Source organism: Leiobunum rupestre, chromosome 4, assembly GCF_980474605.1.
Source record: "Leiobunum rupestre chromosome 4, qqLeiRupe1.1.hap1, whole genome shotgun sequence".
Classification (NCBI taxonomy): Eukaryota; Metazoa; Arthropoda; class Arachnida; order Opiliones; family Sclerosomatidae; genus Leiobunum; species Leiobunum rupestre.
Window position 1 is genome coordinate 62,818,929 of NC_143387.1, and position 23,930 is coordinate 62,842,858.

At 38.1% G+C, this 23,930-nt stretch overlaps 3 protein-coding genes across 11 annotated transcripts; 1 reads left to right on the forward strand and 2 right to left on the reverse strand.

Annotated features, from left to right (window-relative positions):
- Positions 1 to 1,918: 1,918 nt before the first annotated feature.
- LOC149948689 (sister chromatid cohesion protein PDS5 homolog A-A-like) lies at positions 1,919 to 16,478 on the reverse strand. Of its 5 annotated transcripts, none has more exons than XM_090173804.1 (15): positions 16,428 to 16,478; positions 16,170 to 16,358; positions 15,924 to 16,108; positions 15,304 to 15,511; positions 14,355 to 14,492; positions 14,173 to 14,285; positions 12,274 to 12,386; positions 12,058 to 12,203; positions 9,678 to 9,811; positions 9,496 to 9,609; positions 6,560 to 6,592; positions 6,403 to 6,500; positions 4,750 to 4,889; positions 2,137 to 2,319; positions 1,919 to 2,073 (listed from the first exon to the last, which is right to left on the reverse strand). In XM_090173804.1, the coding sequence occupies exons 1-15, from the start codon at positions 16,452 to 16,454 to the stop codon at positions 1,924 to 1,926; spliced, it is 1,971 nt and encodes a 656-aa protein (XP_090029930.1). In that variant the 5' UTR covers positions 16,455 to 16,478; the 3' UTR covers positions 1,919 to 1,923. The 5 variants fall into 5 exon arrangements, with proteins under 5 accessions (XP_090029930.1, XP_090029929.1, XP_090029931.1 ...); XM_090173803.1 differs by having other exon boundaries at positions 4,750 to 4,892; XM_090173805.1 differs by having other exon boundaries at positions 1,948 to 2,050; positions 4,750 to 4,892.
- Positions 16,479 to 16,531: 53 nt separating this feature from the next.
- Positions 16,532 to 18,084, forward strand: elm (calcineurin like EF-hand protein 1 elm). Of its 2 annotated transcripts, XM_090173809.1 has the most exons (6): positions 16,532 to 16,658; positions 16,837 to 16,933; positions 17,003 to 17,075; positions 17,137 to 17,327; positions 17,388 to 17,491; positions 17,555 to 18,084. In XM_090173809.1, exons 2-6 carry the CDS (start codon positions 16,867 to 16,869, stop codon positions 17,687 to 17,689), a joined length of 570 nt encoding a protein of 189 aa, XP_090029935.1. In that variant the 5' UTR covers positions 16,532 to 16,658; positions 16,837 to 16,866; the 3' UTR covers positions 17,690 to 18,084. The 2 variants fall into 2 exon arrangements, with proteins under 2 accessions (XP_090029935.1, XP_090029934.1); XM_090173808.1 differs by lacking the exon at positions 16,532 to 16,658 and having other exon boundaries at positions 16,795 to 16,933.
- Positions 18,043 to 23,204, reverse strand: Sec23 (transport protein Sec23). 4 transcript variants are annotated; one of them, XM_090173798.1, is made up of 18 exons: positions 23,116 to 23,204; positions 22,639 to 22,871; positions 22,496 to 22,553; positions 22,258 to 22,422; positions 22,036 to 22,194; positions 21,723 to 21,980; positions 21,495 to 21,653; positions 21,313 to 21,428; positions 21,117 to 21,240; positions 20,778 to 21,055; positions 20,552 to 20,708; positions 20,249 to 20,488; positions 20,099 to 20,185; positions 19,878 to 20,033; positions 19,747 to 19,812; positions 19,587 to 19,604; positions 18,474 to 18,491; positions 18,043 to 18,317 (listed from the first exon to the last, which is right to left on the reverse strand). In XM_090173798.1, the coding sequence occupies exons 2-18, from the start codon at positions 22,866 to 22,868 to the stop codon at positions 18,228 to 18,230; spliced, it is 2,379 nt and encodes a 792-aa protein (XP_090029924.1). In that variant the 5' UTR covers positions 22,869 to 22,871; positions 23,116 to 23,204; the 3' UTR covers positions 18,043 to 18,227. The 4 variants fall into 4 exon arrangements, with proteins under 4 accessions (XP_090029924.1, XP_090029925.1, XP_090029926.1 ...); XM_090173799.1 differs by lacking the exon at positions 23,116 to 23,204 and adding an exon at positions 23,013 to 23,096; XM_090173800.1 differs by lacking the exon at positions 19,587 to 19,604.
- Positions 23,205 to 23,930: the final 726 nt, after the last annotated feature.

Genomic DNA, 23,930 nt, shown 5'->3' on the forward strand with positions numbered 1-23,930 from the left:
TCAATGCTTTGAAAAGAAAACACGACACCGATGAGACTGTTCGACATGTAGAACGCGAGCGAATCAAACGTATAATAAATTATATTTAATACTTTAAATTAGTATATACATTGTATTATTTCAACGCTAAATGCAGACCTCAGAGCCATGTGTTAGATTTATAGCCCGGTGTACCGGTAAGATTCAAACCACGCCACCGGAGGTCTATAATCAGAATGCCTACGCCGGCGTCCACAAGCCCGGAGAGGTGACAAAACCAGCATGGGTAGTAGAACCCTACTACTGATGGTCACACCCTCGACGCAAGCCGCTCAACCCAGCAGAAGGTGCAGCAATGGTTCGACCAGCTCACCACTTCGCACACAGCAGTGGGAATGAGAGCGGATGCTCTGGCAACTCCGGCCGACACCCTACCTAGGAAGGTAGAGAGCCAAACCCTTTGGAAAGAGCTCCTAAAGGGAACGACGAGCACACAGCAGCCCAAGTAGCCCAGCACAGCTGGCACCGGAGATCCCGGTGTGGTTCCAAAAGGCAGGGAAACAGGACCGCCGTGCCCGCATATGGAGGCCCGCCACCCAACAGCAGGCTACCCAATCCGCCGAGGCGGCCAGTTTGCCTGGACCCTCTCCGTTAGCCAGGGCCGAAGCCCAGTATCCAGCCCACACCTGACCGAAGTCGGAGGTGGAGATAGGACCATTTGGACGGGGCTAACATCTCCCAGTGCGCCACCGCCCTTATGGGTTACAACAGCCGAACCCCGACTCCCCGGTAAAGCCACCAGTTAATGCACACTCCGACCCCTTGAGGGCCCGACCTCAGAGCCAGCAAGAATATACTGGTTAATACCTTATATAATCCTTTGGCAAAGACCGTTTCTCTAAACAAAAGTACATCTAATTTTAACAGAAGCCAACTGAAAACCTACTATAAACTAAGTATTATAAATAAATAGCTGCCATCCATACAATAGCTCTTGAAACTGTCTTCTCCTCAAATGATCCGGATCTCAACCCTAACGCTCTGCCGTTTGTCCCTAATCTTTCTTCCGATAGTATATCGCCAACGTTCCCTTCAACACCATCCCGTGGAACAATTTTCCCTTCTCATTCTGCAGCGTCGTCATCGATTGGCCCAAACCCTCAGGCACCACCGTTCGTCCCCGTGCCGTCTCAATCTCTGTCGTTGTTGACTGCCAATACTGAATCCATACTTAACAACCTTTTTGAACTATGCCCATTGATCTGGGAACTAGTTCCTGATGTAATAGCACTGACTGAAACTTGGTTGCACACTGCCATCGGCCCTTAATTATATTTAAAACCGTTTAAAGAGCGTCCGTCCGTTTAAATTACCTACCGTCGATCTACTGCGGATTATATTTAAAACCGTTTACAGAGCGTCCGTACGCGTATAATACCTACCCTGGGGAACATTTTCCAGTCGACTTTGTGTTTACTAACCTCTTTTTTGAAACTTTGAGGCCCTTTATTTGAATTTTATAGGCCCCTTACCCCTTCTGTAACTCAAATAGGCAGCAGTCTAGTCGTGATTATTGCTGGCGCCACCACTTATTAGCCTTTCCAGATTAAATAGAGCACGTAGCGGCCAATGTGAGAAGTTCATTTCGTCTGTTAAGCAGCCCATAAAATCCAAGCGCTCGCTTAGCAGACGAAAATTCAGCAATTTATGAGTTTCTACGTAAACTGAAAAAAAAAAAAAACACACACACACACAAAACGTTGCGCAGTATGAATAGAAGTATTTACGTTAAATTTAACCAAGCTACAAATAATTAAGCTAAATACATAAATAAAAGTAAGTTCAAATTGAATTCATATTAAACAACGTCAACCTATTTCATACAAATATAATTTTCTATATTATATATAATTCAAATAAACAATTTTATGGACATTTCTGAAGTTAAGGCAATTGCGATATTCCCAGATTTTCCAGGATATTTCTAACTTTATTTTTCACGAAATCGTCGTCGTTGCTCTCGGCATGATGTCTCAAGTTTAGAAGCTCAGCTTCTAGTTCGCGAAAAGCGCTAGGATAAATTAGTGTCATAAGCTGAAAAAGTGGAAATAAAAATAAATTAAAAAAAACGTAAAATTTAGGAAAATTTAATCTTACTTTCAGTTGTATAAGGGCCGAGTATAAATAGTCTTTGATATCTTCTGGAGTATTTAAAATTGTCTTTAAGTGATCTAACATTTCTCGCGCACCATGGGCATCCACCATTACCGGAACCCTCTGAAGTAATTCCCTCACCACTGTACGAGGGCAGTTTGGTTCGAAGGCATTCATTACCACTTCCTGCCAAAAATTCCCATTATTCTTGGTCAGTGGGTGAAACTACCCTTGCCACTACCCCTATTTCATAACGTTATTTTCCCCCGTCGTCTTCACTTAGGCTCAGGACACTTACATCCGACGGGACTCGTAAGGCCAGACTTTGAAATAGTGATATTATTACCGGGTGTCCCGACGACACTCAACCCACATTTTGAAATATTTATTTGGAGTGTCCCGGGATTTATTTTGAGTCTCAATGACACCCGTACCAAGGAGGATTAAGGGAAGGGGAGTTGTATTGAGGCTCCTCTTATGGCTGCATCCGTAGTCAGAGAGCGTGAGACGCCCAGTGGGTGGGAGCGGGAGGAAAATGTATGTAAAATACCGGCTCGCGTTCCTGTTTTGAGCGCCCTCTAGTTAAAAAAACTGTTGAAAGTTATTTCGGTTTTTATTTTGAGAATTCGGCTGCTTTGGTGTTTGTTTTTCTAATGCCGTACATTAGTAAACAATTTGCAAAACTCAAAATATTTTTTATATGGAAAATGCTCTTACTTTAGTTATATGATATTAATCTTCGCGTGATAAAAAAATTCGAATTTTATTTACTAAGTAAATCTAGTCGACATACATTTTTAGCGTATTCACGACGAAACACCGAAGCAGCAAAATTCTCAAAATAAAAACCGAAATAACTTTCAACAATTGTTTTAACTAGAGGGCGCTCAAAACAGGAACGCGAGCCGGTATTTTACATACGTTTTCCTCCCGCTCCCACCCACTGGGCGTCTCACGCTCTCTGACTACGGATGCAGCCATAAGAGAAGCCTCAATACAACTCCCCTTCCCTTAATCCTCCTTGCCCGTACACCCCCTATTTCCAAGTCTCCGTGAGGCTACAATTAAAATATTATTCTTACGAACGGTGGATACACTTTGGTGGTGCCATCATTTATCCGTAAACTTTTAAAGTGCTTTTTTATTCATAATAATTCGAAAAATAGTGGATAGTTCAACTAAATATTAACTTAATTAGAACCTTAAAAACTTCTTAGTTATAATAAATCGTACCTTATTAGTTTTAACTACTAATTTGCGAAGCACCTTCAATGATTATAGAAACTGACAACAGATTTCGCATCATTCGAGTTTGAAGAAACTATCCGCGTTGGATATAAGTTGTCTAAGCCTAAGGCACGGCTCATTTACGCAGGTTAGAACTCGGTGTACTTTCGTACGTACTAAAGAAGGGGGTTCGTTACGTACTGCTGGCTTTTATCCCCATTTTAATTATAGCTTCCCAAGCGCCACCTTGATTGCGAAAAATTACTAATTATTATTTTAAATTTAAGTATAATTTAATTATAACTAAAGCAAAAATTGCTGTTTTAAAATACTATTTTTGTACTTTAAAAATTATATTTTAACTATCTATAATTAAAATTAGAATGCAGGTGGCGCTATTAACGGGCCTATACTCCTAAAGCGAAAAAAATGTTTACCACGGTATATAGTCATGTGTTTATTATGATTAAAGCCTAAGCCACATTCCTGGCCCCTAATTTTCAAAAACTTGTTTACCTAATGAACAATATGAAGATGAAACAAATACACCTCTACACTGCTATTTCAATTATCTTCAGAAACTAAAATAAACATCCGCTAATTCACTAAAAACACAAAAAATTATCTAAAAAATAGTTTAAGCAATTCATCGATAGATGGCGCGTCGAACGCCATAATTCCCCTGGGTCTCGGGCTGGAAGTTCGTAACGGTCCCCCACTTATCGCTTTCGAATTCTAACCTCTGTAAATAAGCTGAGGGTGGGACGGAAGACGATGGCACCTAGGAGCAAAAAACACAAGGAGAACGCAGCTAGCCTTTAAACACGCTAACGCAGTGTTGTGTACAAATTTCATTGGAGGAGCCTTTACGCTGAACGTTTTACGGGCGGTGGGAAAGACCATTTCCGAATTTTCCCCTTCCGACGGCAGCAGGTGTTTGTTGTTTCTAGATGGCACAGACGACGTTATAATGTAGGGGAAGCGAGTCTTCACAAGATAGAGGGAAAGGGACGTTGAATATTCTATAAGCAAAGCTATTAATTAGTCCCGTGGTCGAGTACGATATACATGCAAAAATGGTCGAATGAACCACGGACTGTAAATTTTAGAGGACCGGTATTCCCGAGTTATTTTACGCCCCGTTCACCGATCAGGCTGACGGAAGTCGCTCAAGGTCATAAACTAAAGCGCTTGTATTTCGGTCGGCCAGATTTCCAGATAACATGCGTGAGGGGGGGGGGGGGACTAGCCCTATGCCTGGTTCAAATGACTTTGACGGACTCTCTCTCTCTATTTCGAAGTGATTGATGCACGGGGAAACCAAAATTCTACAGGGGAAGGCAACGCTTTACTCGTCCTCTAAAATTTACAGTCCGTGAATGAACTAACCGCGCATTTTTGAGCATCTTCGCAAGACACTTTGCAGCTTAGGAACGTTTGGACGCGTTGTCGCAATGGAGGGTTTAGTTCCAGAAGACCACAAAAAGTTTTTAAGTACACCTTCGGATTGAGCGATTTCGGTAGGTGAACTACTAATAACGATAAAGTAAATAATTACGATAGCATACGACTATCAAGGCCCCCTAAGTTTGAATTGGGCATAAGGGTCCATGTATTCAGCACTAGATTGGCGTGAGAGAAATCAAAATTAGGATCTACGCTACCTGGGGCGCGTCAAAATTCTAAAATAAATAGATTCTTCTAAAGATGGCGGCTTACGAGAATGCCACGAACGTTGTAAACTAAGCCTTTGACAATAAACATTATTTTTACACGATTTCACAACAATATATGAAGGAAGAAAACATTTTATTTGTAATTTTAAAGGAAATATTTCATTATAAATTACTTTAACATTCGGTTTTCTCTGAAATTTCTTTTCATCCAAAAAATATCATAATATTTATTTTCTTCAGCATCAAGTAAACTGATTAGAATATTAGCTGCCATTTTTATTTTTAAAATCCCCCCTTTTTGAGCAAGTGAGAATGCTCGGAGGCATTCTCACTCTTCTCAAGACAACTCGTGAGAAGAGATTACGTCACCCCCTTTGAGAAGGACCGTCAAAATTTTGAGAAGTGAGAATTCTCACTATCAACATCTATGCTATCAAGGAAATAATTCTTAGAATTTTGACGAGCCCCTGGCGGAGAAAAAGAGCAAATCTTCCCAATCCCCTCAACTCTGTATACTACCTCTTGGCCATCTACAAAGCAGTTTACGGTAGCATGCATTGGGGGATTTGTGCATAAGTTTCGTTTTTTTACCACCAGGTGGATTCATGTAGCCAGTTTGGCTAGTTACTTGCTTACCGTTAAAATCCCATTCGTTTCAAACTTAGAGGGCCTTGATAGTCTTATGACGGCAGTAATACTTTTTTCAGACGATTATAAAACCGTGGTAAATGACCACACCAGAAGCGACTACACGTAGCAACGGTTCCCCATTTCAAGGGCCACACCGGCGTTCGAAAGATTCGGCCCGGATTTACCACGTGGTAGCGGATACGACCAATCATATTCTGGAAACAAGCGCGTGAAACTTCTAAAATTCAAACGCCGGAGTGTCTCTTTAAAGGGCAACGCAAGTTCGGTGGCAAAATGTGTGTAAAGTCAGTAAAGTGCGAAATTTACGGTTGACTCTGCCCGCCTCTGCCAAGGTCGAGTGAGGGGTTGGGGGGGATGAAAAGCATGCTTCTTTTCTTTTTTTGCCAGCTCACTTGCGTTGCCCTTTAACCAATGGAAATTGGGAACTGTTGTAGTCCCACGTGCCACCCCGGCGTTTGATTTTTACTACTTTCCGGGCGAGCTGCAATAATAGGGTTGGAAAAATGCAGGAAAATTATTGGCTTGAAATGCTGTCACGAGGGAAGGGAGGGAGCTTCTTAATTTCCAAGCAAATTTTTCAACTGCCGGGGAGGGTCTTTCAGTAAAGCAAAGTTAATTTTTTACATTACCATTCAGTAAAATAAACTTTGTTTTACGAAACGTAGTCTCAACCTGGTTTTAAAAACCTCGTCTGACGTATAAGCAAACCGGATACCTTCCAATTTTAATAAAAGTGCCTCGAGAGTTTCGTTTCGCTCTTCGCTTACTGGACTTTCGAGGCATTCCATCAACCGCTTGAGCTCTTTTCGCGTCCTAGAATTAAATATTTTAACCAACAATCGCGGTTCACTCAAACAATTTCGCCGACATACTCGCCCTGACGATATACGAGCTTGACAAATCCGCTACGGAAACGATTTATTGATTAGACCAACAATTTATTTATTTATTTATTTATTTATACCATAAGCCTATAACCTCTAAGTTTGAAACGCGCATAGCACCCTTTGTACCACCACTGGACGGGCGAAAAAGAAGAAATCAGGCGATAGTATCGGCACCTGGTAGAGATAAATTGAAGCTTCTTCCTTCCCCCTTTCTCTCTCTACGCACCTCTCTCTTACCAAAGCAGCTGGCATCTAGGAGCGACAAACACAAGGAGAACGCAGCTAACCTTTAAACACGCTAACGAAGGGTTGTGTACGAATTTCATTGGACGAGCGTCACGAGCCTTTACGCTGAACGTTTTACGGGCGGGAGGGAAGACAATTTCCGAATTTTCCCCTTCCGACGGCAGCAGGTGCTAAATCGTCTAGCCAATGAAAAACGTACACAAGAAAATCCACGACTTTAGACGGGCTGCGTTCTCCTTGTGTGGGGTGTTGTGTTTGTTGCTCCTAGCTGGCATCATGCATTGCGGGACGCGTTACGTTTCTCTTTTCCGCCACCGGGTGGATTTAGCGCTGTACTTTCGCCAGTCGTTTGCTTGAACCAACACTGCCTTTCGATTCAAACTTAGGGTTGATAGGCTTATGTTTATACTTAGAGGGAATGCCTATGTCGAGAAGATACGTGGGCATCATTGTCGAATGTTCCCCTGGTACAGAGTTGCCAGGTATAAGTGACGTCCCGCAGCCTAATCGGAAATTAAACTAGTCCAAAAAGTGCCCACCGTCCAAAATGTTTTTTTTCTCTCGAAAAATAGCCGAAATTCTTGCCCATTTTATAACCAAATTTTCATTAAATAGAGCGGAAATATTTAAAGAAGCGCGAGTTTTCTATCAAATAATTACTATTACTAAAAAAACAAAAAATGATAAATAACTGAAAAACGTTTTTTTTTTTAAATTTCAAATCTCTATGGGACTTTCCTCGTGCAGGGGGACATTTACTAGTGTAAAATTGAATGACCTTGAACCTTGTCTTCAAGGTCATTCAAAAACTCAACAACCGTTGGGTTATACGGATTTGTTTCCAATTAGAAAAATGTTGCTCGCCATATTATTAGTTCAAATAACTTTAATAGAACCAAATTAGTCCAATCAGAAGCCGAGAAATTGAAGGTTAATTAATTGAACCTGATTTCTGTAAGAATTGTTGTCATGACAACAAGTTTTAGAATAATTGAACTCCGTCGTTAAACGAGCTCAAGCATGACTTGTATCGTAGCCGACCGTCGCATAATTGAACCGTTGTACACTATTCAGTTTCTGATTTAGTCACATTAAAACTAATCAGATTATTTATTATCAAACACTTCAATTTCTCGGATAAACATTAACAAAACCAAAACCAGCAGATTTGTGGTGTAATATTAGAGTAGTCACGCGCAGGGCGGACCGTTAACTTTGGGGCCCCTGGACTAGCACGGTTTGGGGCCTACCCAACTACGGGTTAGTTGTGGCGACTCATTCGCCATTTTGTCTTAACTTTCTTTTTTTACCCCTTTTTAATTTAAATTGTTTTGATTTATTTTTGGACCACGAAGGGGGCCCTTTGATTGCCCTGGGCTGCAGCCCTGAAAGACCATGACTAAATCCGCCCCTGGTCACGCGTAATTTTAACCCCGCTATCGCCTCGTTTTCATTCGACTTTTCCTCAGTTTACACATTTTACGCTATTTAGTGGAAAACACGAAAAATCCGTCTCCCGCCCAAGCTTTTTATTTCCGCAAAGCGCTTTGAAATGGAGCCTAATCGGGCGGGAAAACCGCCCATCTGGCAACTCTGCCCGGGCAAAAGAGGGGAGGAGTATAATCGTCACCGGCGTATGCGTAAATCGCGTCGGAAGACGTCAGTGTTAGGGAACCAATGAGATACCTGGCCGATTTGTTTTTTTTAGGGGGGAAGTAATCATTCTCCCCGAGTATAAATAAATCCATTCTTGTTTACGATTTTTGTCGTTGCTGCCAATCCCCGTCAGGCTTGAAGAGTAATCAGCTAATTAGTTCCCTAAATCTGACGTCTTCCGACGTGATTTAATTATTCCCGCTTTACGTGCCCACTGCAACGTTGCCATCCGTACTATAATAGGCGCTTGAATAAAACATCTTCAACATCGCCAAGAAGTAATTTTAGCAAATTACTGTTTATATGGTGCTTGTTGAATTAATGGAAACTTTTCACCTGTAAACACGTCTTGTTTTTGCTAAGGTGAAAAGTTGCTATTATTCAAACAAGCATTATATAAACAGTACCATGCAGGTCCTGTCTCTCGGAAATATTACTTCTTGGCAATTTCCTTGAATATGTTTTATTGAAGCATCTATTATAGAATATTTCGATAATATTACCTTTAGATTTTCTCCGTACCATAATTTCAATGCGTACTATATAGTACGCATTTTGCGATAATTTTAATGTATATCCCATATTTGTGCGATAATTAAAGAAATTTTAGAAAGTTTCTTTCTGTTAACTTAAGAACGCCGTTTCCGGTCAGTTATATTACTCCTAGTAGACTAAGAATGGAAATATTCTACTCCTTGGAGTGTTTGGTTTGTACCTTCTTAGACTCGCCAATACAGCCAACTAATCACGAAGGCCGTGGAACCAAGGACAGTAGATACTGTCCTTGGTGGAATTTGGAAGTGGGGGACTGATACATTACCCACTTCCAACTATGATCAAGTGCTACCACGCTATAGCGATTAATCAAAGTTGGGCGTAGTTGTGTACTAAAATTATCTAGAAAATTCTGTAATTTTTGAGCTTCGATACTACTTCAGTTTTATGACCTGGCAACGCTGGTTCCTAGAGAACATTCGCCTTAACATAGTCATCCTCCAGGGCTATATTATGTATATTACTTTCGCGTTGCACCATTAATGTTTATCAAAATCCGGAACATCTTGCGGACTCTCGCTTCCACCGAGTCGCTTTGGGGTATCAGACAAGTGTGGACGATAGTCTCCATCAAATTTCTGCGTAATTGTCGTCCAATGAAGTTATAAAAGAAAAAAATGAAGCGAAACGAGCGAAATCTACTTACAAATCCTCCGTTTTGGCATTCTCGTGATTATAAAATTTTAAAACTCGTCGACAAAACCAAGTGGAAAACTCTTCATCATCGTTACATTTATATAACGTTGCCAAGGCCCAATACGCTCGTTCGCGAGTCTTAAACTGTTTAAATATAAATATACAAACAATAAGTCCTTTGAATTAAAGTGCCAGAGAATCGTTTGAATCTGGAGGCTGGGGCCATTGAATTGGGAATAATACTGCTAGAATTACAATTACGATTTCGGTTGCCATGGTTACGCGGGACCTGTTCTGATAAGACTGTACGAAATTCATCTTTATAATTAGGCGGTAGCGCCATCTATATTTTGTTATATGGCTAAAAAAAAATTATTAGCTAACTTGAATTAAAAAGGATCGTGTTGACAGAATAAAATTATTTTTAAACAACTTCAAAGGTTTGTTTGTTACGAGTAATCATACATTTCAATTTCGCATCAGATTCGCGAAAAAATTCAATTGCAATATAGTTGCCACCACTAGAGACAGATGCCGCCACGGTAGAACGATAAAGTTGATAAAGTCTCCTTATTGAACGAAATAGGTCCCGCGCCAGCCAGATTTAGTTGTACCTCTATTTATTCCCAACTCAATGGTTGGGGCTATAGAGATATTTCACGTCGTCTTCTTTCCCTAGCTTTGGCAGTGTAATGATCGCCATTTTGAGCGGGTTTCTCAATACGAAAAAGCATTGGTGACGTAGACCCCTATACAAGTGAAATATCTCTATAGAATTTAAATTCCTTATAGGAAAAGTAGGTTTATTTTTTTAATTTATAGGATTATACAGGACACATTTTATTATATAGGACAAAAATTTATCATATACTGAATATCATAATGCAAATTTCAACAAAAAAGAAAAATAAATAAAGTGAAATTAGTCTCATGAGAGCAAAATCCACATAACTTTATACACACGTCTGAAACAAATACGTGGATTTTGATTTCAAGCGACGATGCCGACGAATATATGAGAGCGAAACAGACACAGAAGGCAGTGAGAAACTAACAACCATTTGTTGACGGTATGCGGTGACCAAAAGAGGATTAAGTGATAGTTTTGGGTCACCAATTACGTCGCTAAATTAACTTATTTCGGAGACATATATTAACTCAAACCAGGAATCAATAACGCTACTCGGAATGAATAACTGCTTTGATTCCCCGACGTTGTGGCGGAACATAGTAGACGGAGCTTATGAGCCGAGAGTTAGCTCCTCCTCTCATAAAACCACGTGACTAATGTGTCGTTTGCTCTATTGTCTGCTTGCTAATTAGGGTCTTTGGTGGAATTGATTATAATGTGATAAAGTTCTGATAAACCAAAATATGAATAAGAAAAAAAAGTTATAAAAGAACTTAACGGGGCTCCAAAGTTCGGTGGCAAAAAAAAAGCAAATTGAGCATGCTTTTCAACCCCTCACTCGGCCTTGGCAGAGGCGGGCAGAGTCAACCGTAACTTTCACACTTTACTGACTTTACACACATTTTGCCACCGAACTTTGGAGCCCCTTTAAAAACGGTTGAAAGAAGTTGTTTCGAAAATGAACATATTTTTAGAGAATGGCATTTATAATATTCCCTCCGCGCCGGTTTAAATACTGCAAGGAAAAGATCCAATGGTTTTAAAACTTTGTGCCAAGCCCTGTGCAACACATCTTTGAAATCCTATCATAACAGGATTGCCTTTAATTTGTTGGATGCGCTCGGTTGGATGTTATTATAACTCGCACAGGATTTTGATAGCAATTAGATCTGAGCTGTTAGGCCTTTGTTCAGGATTTGGAGGAAAGGACTTTATCTTTACCCTCTTTTCTCTATGTCTTTACGGACCATTATTATCGCTCTTTTCTTTGAAGCTTGGTTTAAACTACTGTTTTTTCTAAATCATGAATTGGTTTTAATGACTCATCTATTGCGGATCCTAATACCGGAAAACATCTAAATCAACTATGCCGATGGCTTCTGTCATTTTTTCCCTGATGATGAAAACAAGCAGACGATTAACAAAAACTTGTATATTTTTAATAACGAATCAAACGCGAGAGCTTTCACGTCATTTAAGGCGGTATAAGCGTTTTTGGCCCAACCCATAATGTTCCGCCACAAAATACCACAGGGGATATGGGGAGATATTCATTCCAAGTAGCGTTATGGATTCCTGCTCCAACATATAGGACAAGTATGTTTTTATCAGAATTACAGAACCGCTGGGCTGCCTGGGGAAGCTAGAAGGTATATCTGAGTCATGTGATGGAAGGGGAGGAGTTACCTGAAACTGGTCCGAATTTTTCAAACGATTCTGTGACGCTTTAACTTATTAAAACCCAAAACGTTTAAGTTACCCGAGGGTCCAGGGTGAGTTCTTTCAACACGCCCACCAGGTCATGTGTCAGACCGATAAATTTATTTTTGGCCAAACTGGTGATGGCTTCCACGACCTCCAATCGGACGCTGTACTTAGAGTCGTTACTTCTGGCCAACAAATGTTCTGAGGAAAATATTGTTATTTTGTTAATTTTGTTCTAATGGTGTGTTAGGGGAAATGATTGGCTACTGACCAGTCAAATCCCGCACCAATTTATTTATCTGAGCAATTTCACTACGATTTTCCACTATAATGGCGGAGTACTCGACGCATATTTGTCTAATCTCGACGTTGATATCTTTAAATCTAAAAGTTAATAGTAACCAAAGTTTATAATACCTAAAATGTGATGGCGCACATTTCTCTAATTAATTAAAAACAAATAAGACTTATATTATTTAATTATAACTAGCATATAGAACTAATAGTTCACGAGATAATTTGGAATGACTCTTGATATTTTTTTAAGTTGAAAACTGTATAATCTCCTGATTATCCTCTCCAACGAACGTTTAAAATCAAAATAATAAATAAAACCTCTTGATTATGACCCCCTAATTATAATAATAAAAACTAGAAACATTGTATAAAATTAATAAACAAGTATGCCGCTTTCTTTTGCACAACGTTTTTATCTTTGTATATATAATGGATTTTAATATAGGGGCTCTTTCCATGAGCGCACCCAGAGCGACCTTTCGGTGTCGACGCATCTGAACGGTCATGGAAACGGGTTAGTGCGATAAAAGTGGTCGACCTTCTTGTCACGACAAAAGAGGTGTTCCGGGGAGAAAATATCGCTCCTTTTTGTTTCTTGGAAACGGTCATCGCATCGTTCTCACTACATTTTGGGTGTTTCTCTCCTTATTCCTTCTATACTCGGTGTGCCTCTTAGCCAATTTCCGAATTGAAAAACAACTGGTAAATCTAGTGCTTCTAATTTCTATCTGAACATATCGATCCGTTATCTTTTTCTCACATGATCAGGTAAAATCTGAATTATATATCCAAACTACTTCACTAATTTCACCGTCAAATTTACATTTATATGAACGTATAAATTTGTGGCGTAAGCGTCAGTCAAATTAGTTTGGGTGAAAGTCGAGTTTGACTTAATCCACCGCATTGGGCTAGAAAGAAGATATTAGGATAAATGCTTCAAAGTGCCAGTTAGTAGCACTACAAATGGAGCGATCTACTCATCAGTGGGGGTTCGATTCGACAATGGAAACAGGCGGCGATATCGAGTCGCGTAATTTTCATGACCATTCAGATGCGTCGACACCGAAAGGTCGCTCTGGGTGCGCTCATGGAAAGAGCCTAATATTCTAATTAAGTAACAAATATCATGAGTATTCCATAACTTATACATTTTTTTAAGTAGTAGTATAGAGATATGAATACTTATTACTTATCTCTCAAGAATAGGGAGACTATTTTTACTGTTAGAGCTTGAGGAAAAATAGGCGCTTCAATCAAAGATAATTTAAACTCGTACCCTAGATTCGAAATCACACTCTCGCGCGTTGCCGATAGCGTTTACCCACTTCCCGCCGGAACTCAGAATAAATTCGCTCCATGGTTTGCGTCTTACCGCAACCGATCGAGCCCGATTTTTCTGAGGTCACGTGCCGGAAAAGGGTAAGCGCTTCGTAACAAAACCGTCAATGCAATGAGAAAGCTCTAATAAAATAATAATAATAATAATAATAATAAATAATGGAAACTTTTTCTGCTAAAAAAGCTTCCTGTAAAAAGAACGTCCTGTTTTTGCTAAGCCTTAATATGTCAAAATAAAGCAACCTGGTTAAAGGGAAACACTTGTTGCATACCGTACAGCTGAAAAGTTTCCATTATTTCAACAAGCATTATATAAACAGTACCCTGCAGGTCCTGGCTCTCGGATATATTACTTCTTGGCAATTTCCTTTAAAATGTTTTATTGAAGCGTCTATTGCAAACAACTTTAAAAGTAGTCTCAATATAGTCATTCTTAATAAGTATAAATAAATCAATCCTTGATATTATATAGTTTAGTTATTAATGAATGTTGGAAATTCGAAATATTCGCTAGAAATTGAAAAAGGCTTACCGTTCTAGGTAAAGCGGCCACAAAAGCGTTAGTACAGTCTGGTCAACGTTACACAAAGAGCATACACGTGCCACGATTTCCGTTGCTCTGAGGCGTTTGTTTTGGTCAGTGTTCTGAATATAAAGTGAAAGAAATTTAGTATAATGTCTTCATATGGGCGACTATAAATCGATGAAAATTACGGTTATTTCTGACTTAAGAGTTGGTAAAGCGGGAACAATTAGTTGAGGGCAAAGTCCGGTAATTTCGGCGATCAGATCGCATTGTTTTACGGCAATTTTACTCTCCCCTGATTTATTTAAAATGTAATGTATTACGTCCTGTAAAAAGCAATACATTTTTACACAAATCTATCAAGAATCTATTTATTTATACTTGCGAAGAATGACTATGCTGAGCCGTTTTTTAGCGCTCTAGCCTAGGAGCAACAAAAACAAGGAGGACCCAGCTAGCCTTTAAACACGCTTACATAGTGTTGTGTACAAATTTCATTGGACGAGCCTTTTCGCTCGATGACAATTTCCGAATTTCCCCCTTCCGACGGCAGCAGGCGCTAAAGCGTCTAACCAATGAAAACTGTACGCAAGAAAATGCACGACTTTTGACGGGTCGCGTTCTCCTTGTGTGGGGTGCTGTGTTTGTTGCTCGTAGCTCTAGCCGTAAGCTCCTCCCCCTTCAAAAAAATCAAATCAGCCAGGTATCTCATTGGTTCCCTAAAAGTGACGGCTTCCGAAGCGATTGAAGGTCACCCGGTGACGTACCCCCCTCCTCCCCTCCAGTTTTACGCCAGGGGGAAATTCGACCAAGATGCTCTTAGTTCGTCTTAAAAAAGTCATTTTCCATAAGTATAAATAAATACAATCTTTAATGTATTTAGGTGAAGATAATTTGTGGCTGATGTGATGCCCGGATGCCCCGGGAAAACATTCCCCCTTTCTCTCGGTTAATGGAGGCACTTGGAGGGCCTGGCTCCATAGACAATATATATCCCTAATACTGTCTATGCTGGCTACAGAGCTACATCTTCTCTGTTAACCTAACTACCTTATTGGTTTTTGAAAAAGCAAAACCGAATTTTAAAACCGCGTCGAGAAAGCGAACTTTTTACTCAAGCACTATTGGTTAGCATACTTGTTTGATAACTGGATCCTTGTAATTAAAAGTTAGTACCAGCAGATTTGCACACAAAACACGGGAATTGCGATAACAACTTTTTCTAGATCTGGTCATTTCTTCGAGGATAATATCCAGCACTTGGGGAGATAGCGCGTGACCACCTCTAGTCAAATCGACCAACATAATTGTTAAGTATTCTTCAATAACCTTATTTCGGACGTAACTGTAATATTTAAATAATTAATTGTTATACAACGTGAAAAAGTCAAAACCTTTTTTCTATTTATACATTTAGACCAAAAAATGGGATTATTATACAGTGATTTCAGTATCACGTGACACGACGTCACCTATGCTTTTCCCATAGAGAAAAAATCCCGCACAAAATGGCGACCATAGCCATAGCTACGAACTGAAACTACTCTATTGTGTAGTTAGCTACTGTATGAAGAAAAAAATTAAGACTTCAGAGTTATTACGGTTTTTAAATCGCGCTATACGTCATAGCTGTAGCTTTAGAGGTGTGCGCCATTACCGGTGGAGTATTTTTATCTGTGGTTTAATACCGTTGGTGTCGTCATTCAATTTTTCGCCTGAGATACTTTATAAAATAGATAATTAGTGGCAAAAATTACTTTATTATATCAAAGATTTCCTTAAAGAGCTCGCAAAATATATTTTCCGGACATTCCAATTTGTTGCAGTACGTGAAAATTTTGCAAGACATGAGATTGTCCAAAATATGGAAGCAATCTTTAAACCAAGGCACTTTCGGATCTTTTAGCTCTTTCAAAGCTTTTACGAATAAAAATAAAATTGTCTGAAAGAAAAAATAGATATAACGTAAAATCCGTACTTGTCCGTTTATAATATAATGCTACTTGGAGTTCTTCGGGTTGCTGGTACGGATGGTTCGTTGTAAATACGCGGAAAACATCAGAAATACAAGACGCTGCAAGCATTCGAATTTTTAAATTGTCATTTCTGATTAGGTTTTCATTAACCAACTCCCTCGTTAAATCCGGTATATCATCTCCCGGATGTATAGCTGCAAATATTGGAGCATATGTCTAAAAAGGGAACACCAACAATGAAATCTAAATTATAGAATATTTGTGGAATAATATTAAAAGGTTTACCTCTAGGCATTCAAGAAAATCTGCCATGACTCGAAACACTTCGAATAGCGCGGATTTCGCAGATAGTCTGATTTTTGGTGTCAAGGTCAAAATATTGCGTAGCTGAAATGACACTAATCAAAAGTGCCATCTAGTGTCCATTCTATTAAAAAAATTTAATTGTTTTGTTAAATAATCCCATTGCATCATTGAATACGCTCACTCGTTCTAGTTGTATTTAACTCACCTTAGGTAATTATTTTCGAAATATATTAAGTTCTGATAAAATTATTTGATTAATTTAATAGTGTATTAATATTTCTTACAAAATAGAATTTCAAATAACAGTAATATTAATAAAATACTAATTCGCATTTTAGGCCTTGGCGCGTAAAATTACCCAGGCTAACTTTCCTTTAATCCACTTTAGACTTTCGTCCTTGAAAAACACGCCAAAAAAATGGGTACCAAATCTTCATTGATGTTGCAGACTGAAGAAATCGCTGAGATCCAACAGGAAACTGGATGTAAATGAAAATTTTAGGCATTTTGTAATAATACAAATTTTGCAGTATTAACATACATATTCACTCTAGTTTTGCCAAGTCAAATTGAACGACTGTATAGCAGATTTACTAGTCTGGATAAAGGTGATAATGGCACTCTCAGGTAAACTGAAGGTTCATGCAATCATTAAATCTATAATTTAACCAACCCTTTAATATTATAGCCGTGAAGATTTCTTGCGGATACCCGAGCTAGCTATAAACCCACTAGGTGACAGGATAGTACACGCATTTTTTGCTGAAGCTTATGATGATCGGATAAACTTCCGACAATTCATGAGGGTTCTATCAAGATTCAGACCAATTAAAAAGAGCAAAGAAAACAAGCTAAATAACCGTGAAGAGAAACTGAGATGTACGACTGTAAATTATATCAAAGTTACATTTATTCATAATCTTTATACTTATTATGCAGTTGCATTTAAAATGTATGATTTGGATGATGATGATAAAATTTCTCGTGATGAACTTCTGGCAGTCTTACACATGATGGTTGGAGCCAATATCTCGGAAGATCAAGTAAAGATGTTGCTAGAAAAACTAATACAATCCTAAACTAATCCCAAAATCTTAACGTAATAGTTAGCCAGTATTGCTGATCGTACCATCATGGAAGCTGATCAGGATGGAGATCAAAAGATTTCATTTGAAGAGTTTTGTGCTACTCTTGAACGTACTGATGTTGAGGAAAAAATGAGTATCCGTTTCTTGCATTGAATTTAACAAAAGAAAAAAGGTCTCAAAGTTACCTTCACTTTGAAGAAGTATTTTTATACTGTTTGTTTGTTATTTAACTTCTATATAGTTTTAATAAATAGTATACGCTAAAAAGGAAATGCGAATTTTATACAGAATGTTAATACCATTTAGATGAAATTTAAAAAATGTTTGACTTGATTTTGCTCTGAAAATCATGAGTTTACAATTAAAATGCACATTCCTTATTTTTAGTTTTCACAATATAAAAATTTAGTATTTGAAAGAATTTGACCCAAGCTCGCTTGTCCACAATGAACAAAGTTACTATATTTGGAAAGTATTTTAGTCAAGGAAAATAGTGTAAAATGTAGATAATCTTGTATAAAATAAAGTGGGTTTTATTTCAAATAATATTTTGTCCTAAATTTTAAATAATTGTATTTATATCAAAACACCCATTTATGTAAGATTGACGCGTAAAGAGTTTGTTTTTCTTAAATACTATACCATCTATTTCAGTTGCACGTTTCAAAGTACCAACAATATTGAAATAAATTTAGGCAGAGCTAGAAACCGCTAACTTCTTCAAATGATCCATGAATACTTGCAAACTAACATCATCTGTTAAGACAGGGGCGCCAGAGTCCTGTAAAAAGATTAATATTAAATTAATTATGACAAAGTTTATAAAATATTTTAAAATCCCAGGAAGAAAAAATAGATAATCATTAGAAATAAATTGAAGTAAAAAAATCCAGCCAACACTTTAAAAAAATTATAAACTTTTAAAATGTATATATACCGTGGCAGAAGATGGCATCTGAGATATTCAAAGGCAAAAAATGATCCAAAATCATGTGGGAAATTATGGAAAAAAACGGAAAACAAAGTACGTGCTTGTTAGTTAGTAAATAAGGTCCAGAATGGAATAATTAAAAAATATATAAAACATTTCTCTTACAAAATATTAGACTGATAAATATTTTGTAAAATGCAGACTATATTTCTAATTTATCATGCACAAAATATTTATCTTGGTAATACGAAGAATGTTAAAAGTATTAGATTTGTTAAAAGATTGGTCTTTAGGTAAATTAGAACAAACGCAGAAATAAGTTTGGTATATATCTCATGCATGAAATACATGATCTGCTTGAAAAGGTGAATTAAACAACAACCAATAACAAAAATGTATTTTTGTACTTTGAAAGAATGACTATGTTGGGACAATTTGTGTTCATCATGTTAGACTTTCCAAGAGGGGGGGGGGGTAATAAATGGATAATAAACATAAGTATGGCACAGAACGAATTCAGTTAATGATAGTCTGGCGTGGAGTGATTGCAAAATAGGAACTTTCAGAACAGGAAACTCCTCCCTTCCTACTCTTTCGGTTGGCCAAATAGTTGGTTAATTTGATGGCGAGAAATAAGAGCGTACACGCGTTTAGGTTTGAAATTCGAAAAAAAAACTAACTTCTGAAATGGAGCCAGTGATTATATAGTCATTTTTATCTTCCGATTCAAAAATTCATCACTATTTTCCAAAAGTAAGCACTATTTACACTTTTGAAAGCATTTAAAATTTCAATAGGCCTTCTCTGGTCCACCGAAAAGGTTGCCCAAATACTAGGAGCAGTTCGCGGAGAGTTGTCAGTCCGTCGGTACATAATGGTTTACTTTGTAATTGGCGAAACAGACCATCATTAAAAATTTTGCATTGGGTGAATAGGAAGTGTCATACTTATGTTTGTTATTCACTTATGATACTATGTAAAAAGATGTTGTTCTTAAGAAAACCAAAAAAATAACCCTTCACCAAGAATGGTTCAAGGCAACAGTTGCCTTGAATTGTTCTTGCCCTTCACCAATAATTATACCATAACCAATATCTCCCTAAATTTATAAAATTATACCGTTGGCACTTCAGCAGCCTGATATAATACAAACAAATACATGAAAAGAAAACAAAAATAATGGGCATTTTTAAAACTATTTCTTAAAAGAAAGTAAATCAAGAAGAAATTCCATCCACCTAAATCCCAAATTGAAAACAATTTAAGACGAATATATTACCTGTCCCCAACTGTACATGTTATTGTGAGTGATTGAAGGGTTTACTTTGGAAAGCAAGAATCGGGCCTGGAAATTTGAAAAGAAATGTTTAACCTACACTTATAATTTTTAAAATATTTGTAAAGACATACCTGAGAACCGCCTTGATCACAATCAATGTACCTAGGCATTGGAAATCTTGTTTGTAAAATTTCCTGGGCGTCATCTAAAGGAGCTTGAAGTAGTTGGCGGAAATTTTCATGTTCAGCTGAATTCTGAAAACCAGCTTTCCTCCACTGAGCGATAGTCTTTAAAGAACATAGGAAATAATAAGCAAAGTGCCTTAATATAAAATTCAAAAGTCAAGACTTACTTCTCCGTGAAAAATAACAATTTGGAAAAATGTGTCCATGAGTAATATTCTATCTGGTTGTATGCTGCTCGTGTCCAATAGAACAGGCTAAGAAACATAGTTTGTGAATTAACTTATCCTTAATTTAACAAATTTGTATTTAAATTTCACCTCCGGAGGTCCATTGAAGGAATAAGCGTATAATATGGGTTGTATCATAATTAGCGATTGTGTTAAATCTTCTCTCGTTAACATGTGCCGGTAATACGAAGTCTCATCAGGACTGTTGTTGAATACTTGGAGAAACTGCGATCTCCTAAGATGAAACATGAACTGAGGATACAAGGAAAAGTTCTCTGAAAATCTGAAGGAATTTGGATCGTCTTTGGTATATTCTCCAAATTTTTGACACTGTAAATGGTTGTTGAATAAAAAGTTAAAAGAGTAAAATAAAGCTTTATTAGTAAAGCATACCAGTCGTATAAGCATTCTGTCTACCCAACGCAGAACATCGGTTCCATCAGACTCCGTTTCAGCTCTAAAGCAAGCCATTCTAGCCATTAACACCGCAGCAGCTTCTTGATCAAATCCAGCGGATATATGGTGAATACTGGCTGTTGCGTCTGCCCAGCTGTACATAAAAAAATTCAATTAATATTTTATTAAACCCTTGAATTTAAAGGTTTTCCATTTTAATTACTTCCTAGCCACGGTTGTAACTCGCACCCTTTTTTGACCACTTGGATGTTGATATTGAGTTATAAACTGTATACAACCCCTTCCTCCTTGAGGTATCGGAGCATTATGCTGATTTACAACTTCAAAAAAGACCGCAGTCGTTGTAGTAGGGTTTACCCCACAAAATTTCCACTGGCAAGTATTCCCAATCCCGATTTCGGTATCGGATACACTGCTGCTTTTGACATTCATGGAGACACAAGGACCAATTGCTCCAGATAATTTTAATTCCCTCGAACACTAAAAAAAAAAACAAAAAATCAAGCTTCATAATGCTATAAAAATATGGAGAATACCGCACCTTAACTTCCATAACAGCGTTGAAACCCATTTTGAATTCCCCTTTCGAATCTTTGGAGAAAACACGTTGAAAAGTTTGTTTGAAAAGTGAAGAATTGAAGGAGTCTCCCATTACTATATGACCACTAAAACAAAAACAAAAAAAAATTTGTAGGTTGTCTCAATCAATTTTTTGTTAGTTTATTTTTAATGCATACCCAGTGAAATTTGGGCACGATTTCATTTCAGCAAGACCAGTTTGATCAAGAGCGCAAGAATAAATATCTACTACATGTCCATTAGCCGAGGCTCTAGTTGCCAAACCTTCATAATGCTAATAATAAATCCAATGGGAAATTAAATCTTGAAACTGCAGCTTATATAAATAGAAAATACAAACTTTTAAAGCTTTCTTCATGTATTTGCAATTATCCTTTTCAATATCGTGATGAGATCTTATCGTTTGTTTGAGTTCATCACCAACAATCATTCCAGGACCTTGAGTGCAAGAGCCACCAACAAACATCATGATGCGTCCACCAGTGTTAGGATAAGTGCACTACATAAAATTCTTGTAACCAAAGACTGCTACGTGGAAATATGTAATACCATATAAGAGGGTACTTACTTCTAACATCCCGACAGCAATTGACAGAGCAGTACCAGTAGAGCGCAATGGGCGTTTACCTTGAGCTACTGCCCAAGGATCTCTCTGCAGCTCATTCAACAGATCTGTAAGACTCATGTCACATTTTTGTACTGGTTGAAGGAAACGACTAGCAGGGGGAAGGGAAGGTCCTTGGGTACGAGGCTGTTGACCAGGTTGTTGGCCTGGAGCAACTTGACCAGCTGGGGCTTGTTGAAATTTACCAATACCGAGCATGTCCTGCATTACAAATGTTTAGAATCTCATACACAAACATTTAAATAAAATAACCGACTTGTATCTGTTTAGCAGTCAAGTCCTTAGTGCCACGAAACACGTAACTCTTTGAGCATCCTTCACACCCCAATTCATGTACTTGAACCATCTTTCCAAATGTAATTAAGCCTATTAAGGCATTTGGCGGCAAAAGGGAGAGAGACATTTGCAATGACTCCTGGAATTTTAAATTGATCAGTTTCATAGTCAAATTAAATTATTTAAATATTTAAAAATTGACCTTTAATGCCGTCAGTTCTTCATCATCTAAACAAGTGTCCACCACAAATAGAAAAACAGGAGGCATGCAGGTTGCTCGTTGAATCGTGTACTCTATCGTTGAGAATTGGGGAATGAGTTCTGCAGGTTGATGAGACTCGGTAATTGCTGCATATTGTGGAGGAAACTACAGATATAAACACTTCAAAATTAAATATACATCCCAGATAAAATATAAGAAACAAGCTAAAAATACGCACTTGATTCCTTTGGAAACAGAAATTGCAGACCCATAATTTTGATCTATAATCAACTTGACTGAAATAATTGAAGACTAAATTAATCAATAACTAATACATTCTTGCAGTAACTGAAATTGCATTGATGAAGACAATGTGCTTACCAAATAGGGTTAAGAATGGCTCTACACGTAGTTCTTGTACATAGAACTGGATCATATATGATGGGAGGCAGGTCCAAGCGTTCCTTAAGAGGTGTAAATTGGCATCCTAATGGTACCACAAGGCGAGTAGCTTCTAGCCTACTTGAAGGCCAAACATTCCAACTAAATCGAACACCGTCTCGATCTTCATTTTGTTGAATGAAATCTTGATATGAAACGTATGTAGACATATTCTAGGAATAAAACATTTTAAAAGGGTTGGTCTTGCTGCTGCATCCAAAATCAAGAATTTTTTTAAAAAGAGGTAAAGGCTTAATCTATATTTGAGAAAATCTAAATTATTAAGGAAATCAATTGTATAAAAAAATAATCACTTCAAAATTCAATGATATATAACTTTTATTTTGGAAGTTTTAATATAATTGCTTACGTAAAACTAAATGAAAACACCGTAGAAAATTAAATCGAAATACTTACTCAGCTGAGCCACGTCACTTTACGGATATCAGAGACGTGTTTTTGAGCAGACGACTTCATCTACTCATAATCCCAACCATACACCATAGAGATAGAAAAGAAATAGAGGGAAGATTACCGCGTTAAGGCACCCCTGTTTTTGACCGGGAAAATTCACCCCCCCCCGCGCATGTATGAAAGCGGAGATGGGCAGAATTTGTAACGCCATCTATCCTTCCTTTGTTTACATCAAATGACAGCTGATTTTCAAAAAGGCATAATGTATTTCCTTTCACCGCGCGTCGACTGCGCCACGTAATCTGTCCTTCTCATGGCTTCCTACATTGGCGAAAAGGGGTCGGCAATCGCGGTCAACTTCGCCAGTTACAATAGTGCCTCTATTTCTTTTCTATCTCTATGATCGCAACTCAATTAGACGGTTATTATCCTCCTTGGTTAGACCACGGCCAACTTTGATCACGCGCTGTTCGCGCTACAGCGGCCAACACATTCGTCGAAATTCCGCGAGCAAGGATTTTCCCCCTATAAACTGTACTATAATGTGTAGGAGGTCAGCGCCACGCTCGGTTGTTATATTGGCTTCAATGTAAAAGCTATTCTAGAAATAATAATCCGCTAGGGGCACTGACGTCATACACAATTTGCTCATAGGTTAACACAGAAACATCAACGAATGAGATGGCCGCTGTAGCGCGAGACATCAAAGTTGGCCGTGGTTAGAGCCATAGATATAAGAAATGTATATAAAGGTCTAGATAAATTTCGGGGCGTCTAAGCCTAACATAAAATACGGAATTGACACCTAGCAGACACCG

What these genes read in the sequence shown, in the direction of transcription:
- elm (XM_090173809.1), top strand. Translation starts at nt 16,867, where the DNA reads ATGGGTACCAAATCTTCATTGATGTTGCAGACTGAAGAAATCGCTGAG. An exon ending in CCGTGAAGAGAAACTGAGAT is followed by an intron (nt 17,328 to 17,387) that starts GTACGACTGTAA and finishes CTTATTATGCAG; the next exon opens with TTGCATTTAAAATGTATGAT. An exon ending in CCAATATCTCGGAAGATCAA is followed by an intron (nt 17,492 to 17,554) that starts GTAAAGATGTTG and finishes TTAACGTAATAG; the next exon opens with TTAGCCAGTATTGCTGATCG.
- LOC149948689 (XM_090173803.1), bottom strand. Translation starts at nt 16,454, where the DNA reads ATGGCAGATTTTCTTGAATGCCTAGAG. An exon ending in ATTTTCTTGAATGCCTAGAG is followed by an intron (nt 16,359 to 16,427) that starts GTAAACCTTTTA and finishes TTCCCTTTTTAG; the next exon opens with ACATATGCTCCAATATTTGC. An exon ending in ATTAATGGTGCAACGCGAAA is followed by an intron (nt 6,593 to 9,495) that starts GTAATATACATA and finishes TCGTTTCCGTAG; the next exon opens with CGGATTTGTCAAGCTCGTAT.
- Sec23 (XM_090173798.1), bottom strand. Translation starts at nt 22,868, where the DNA reads ATGTCTACATACGTTTCATATCAAGATTTCATTCAACAAAATGAAGAT. An exon ending in TTGCTGTCGGGATGTTAGAA is followed by an intron (nt 21,654 to 21,722) that starts GTAAGTACCCTC and finishes AATTTTATGTAG; the next exon opens with TGCACTTATCCTAACACTGG. An exon ending in GTTACAACCGTGGCTAGGAA is followed by an intron (nt 20,709 to 20,777) that starts GTAATTAAAATG and finishes TTTTATGTACAG; the next exon opens with CTGGGCAGACGCAACAGCCA.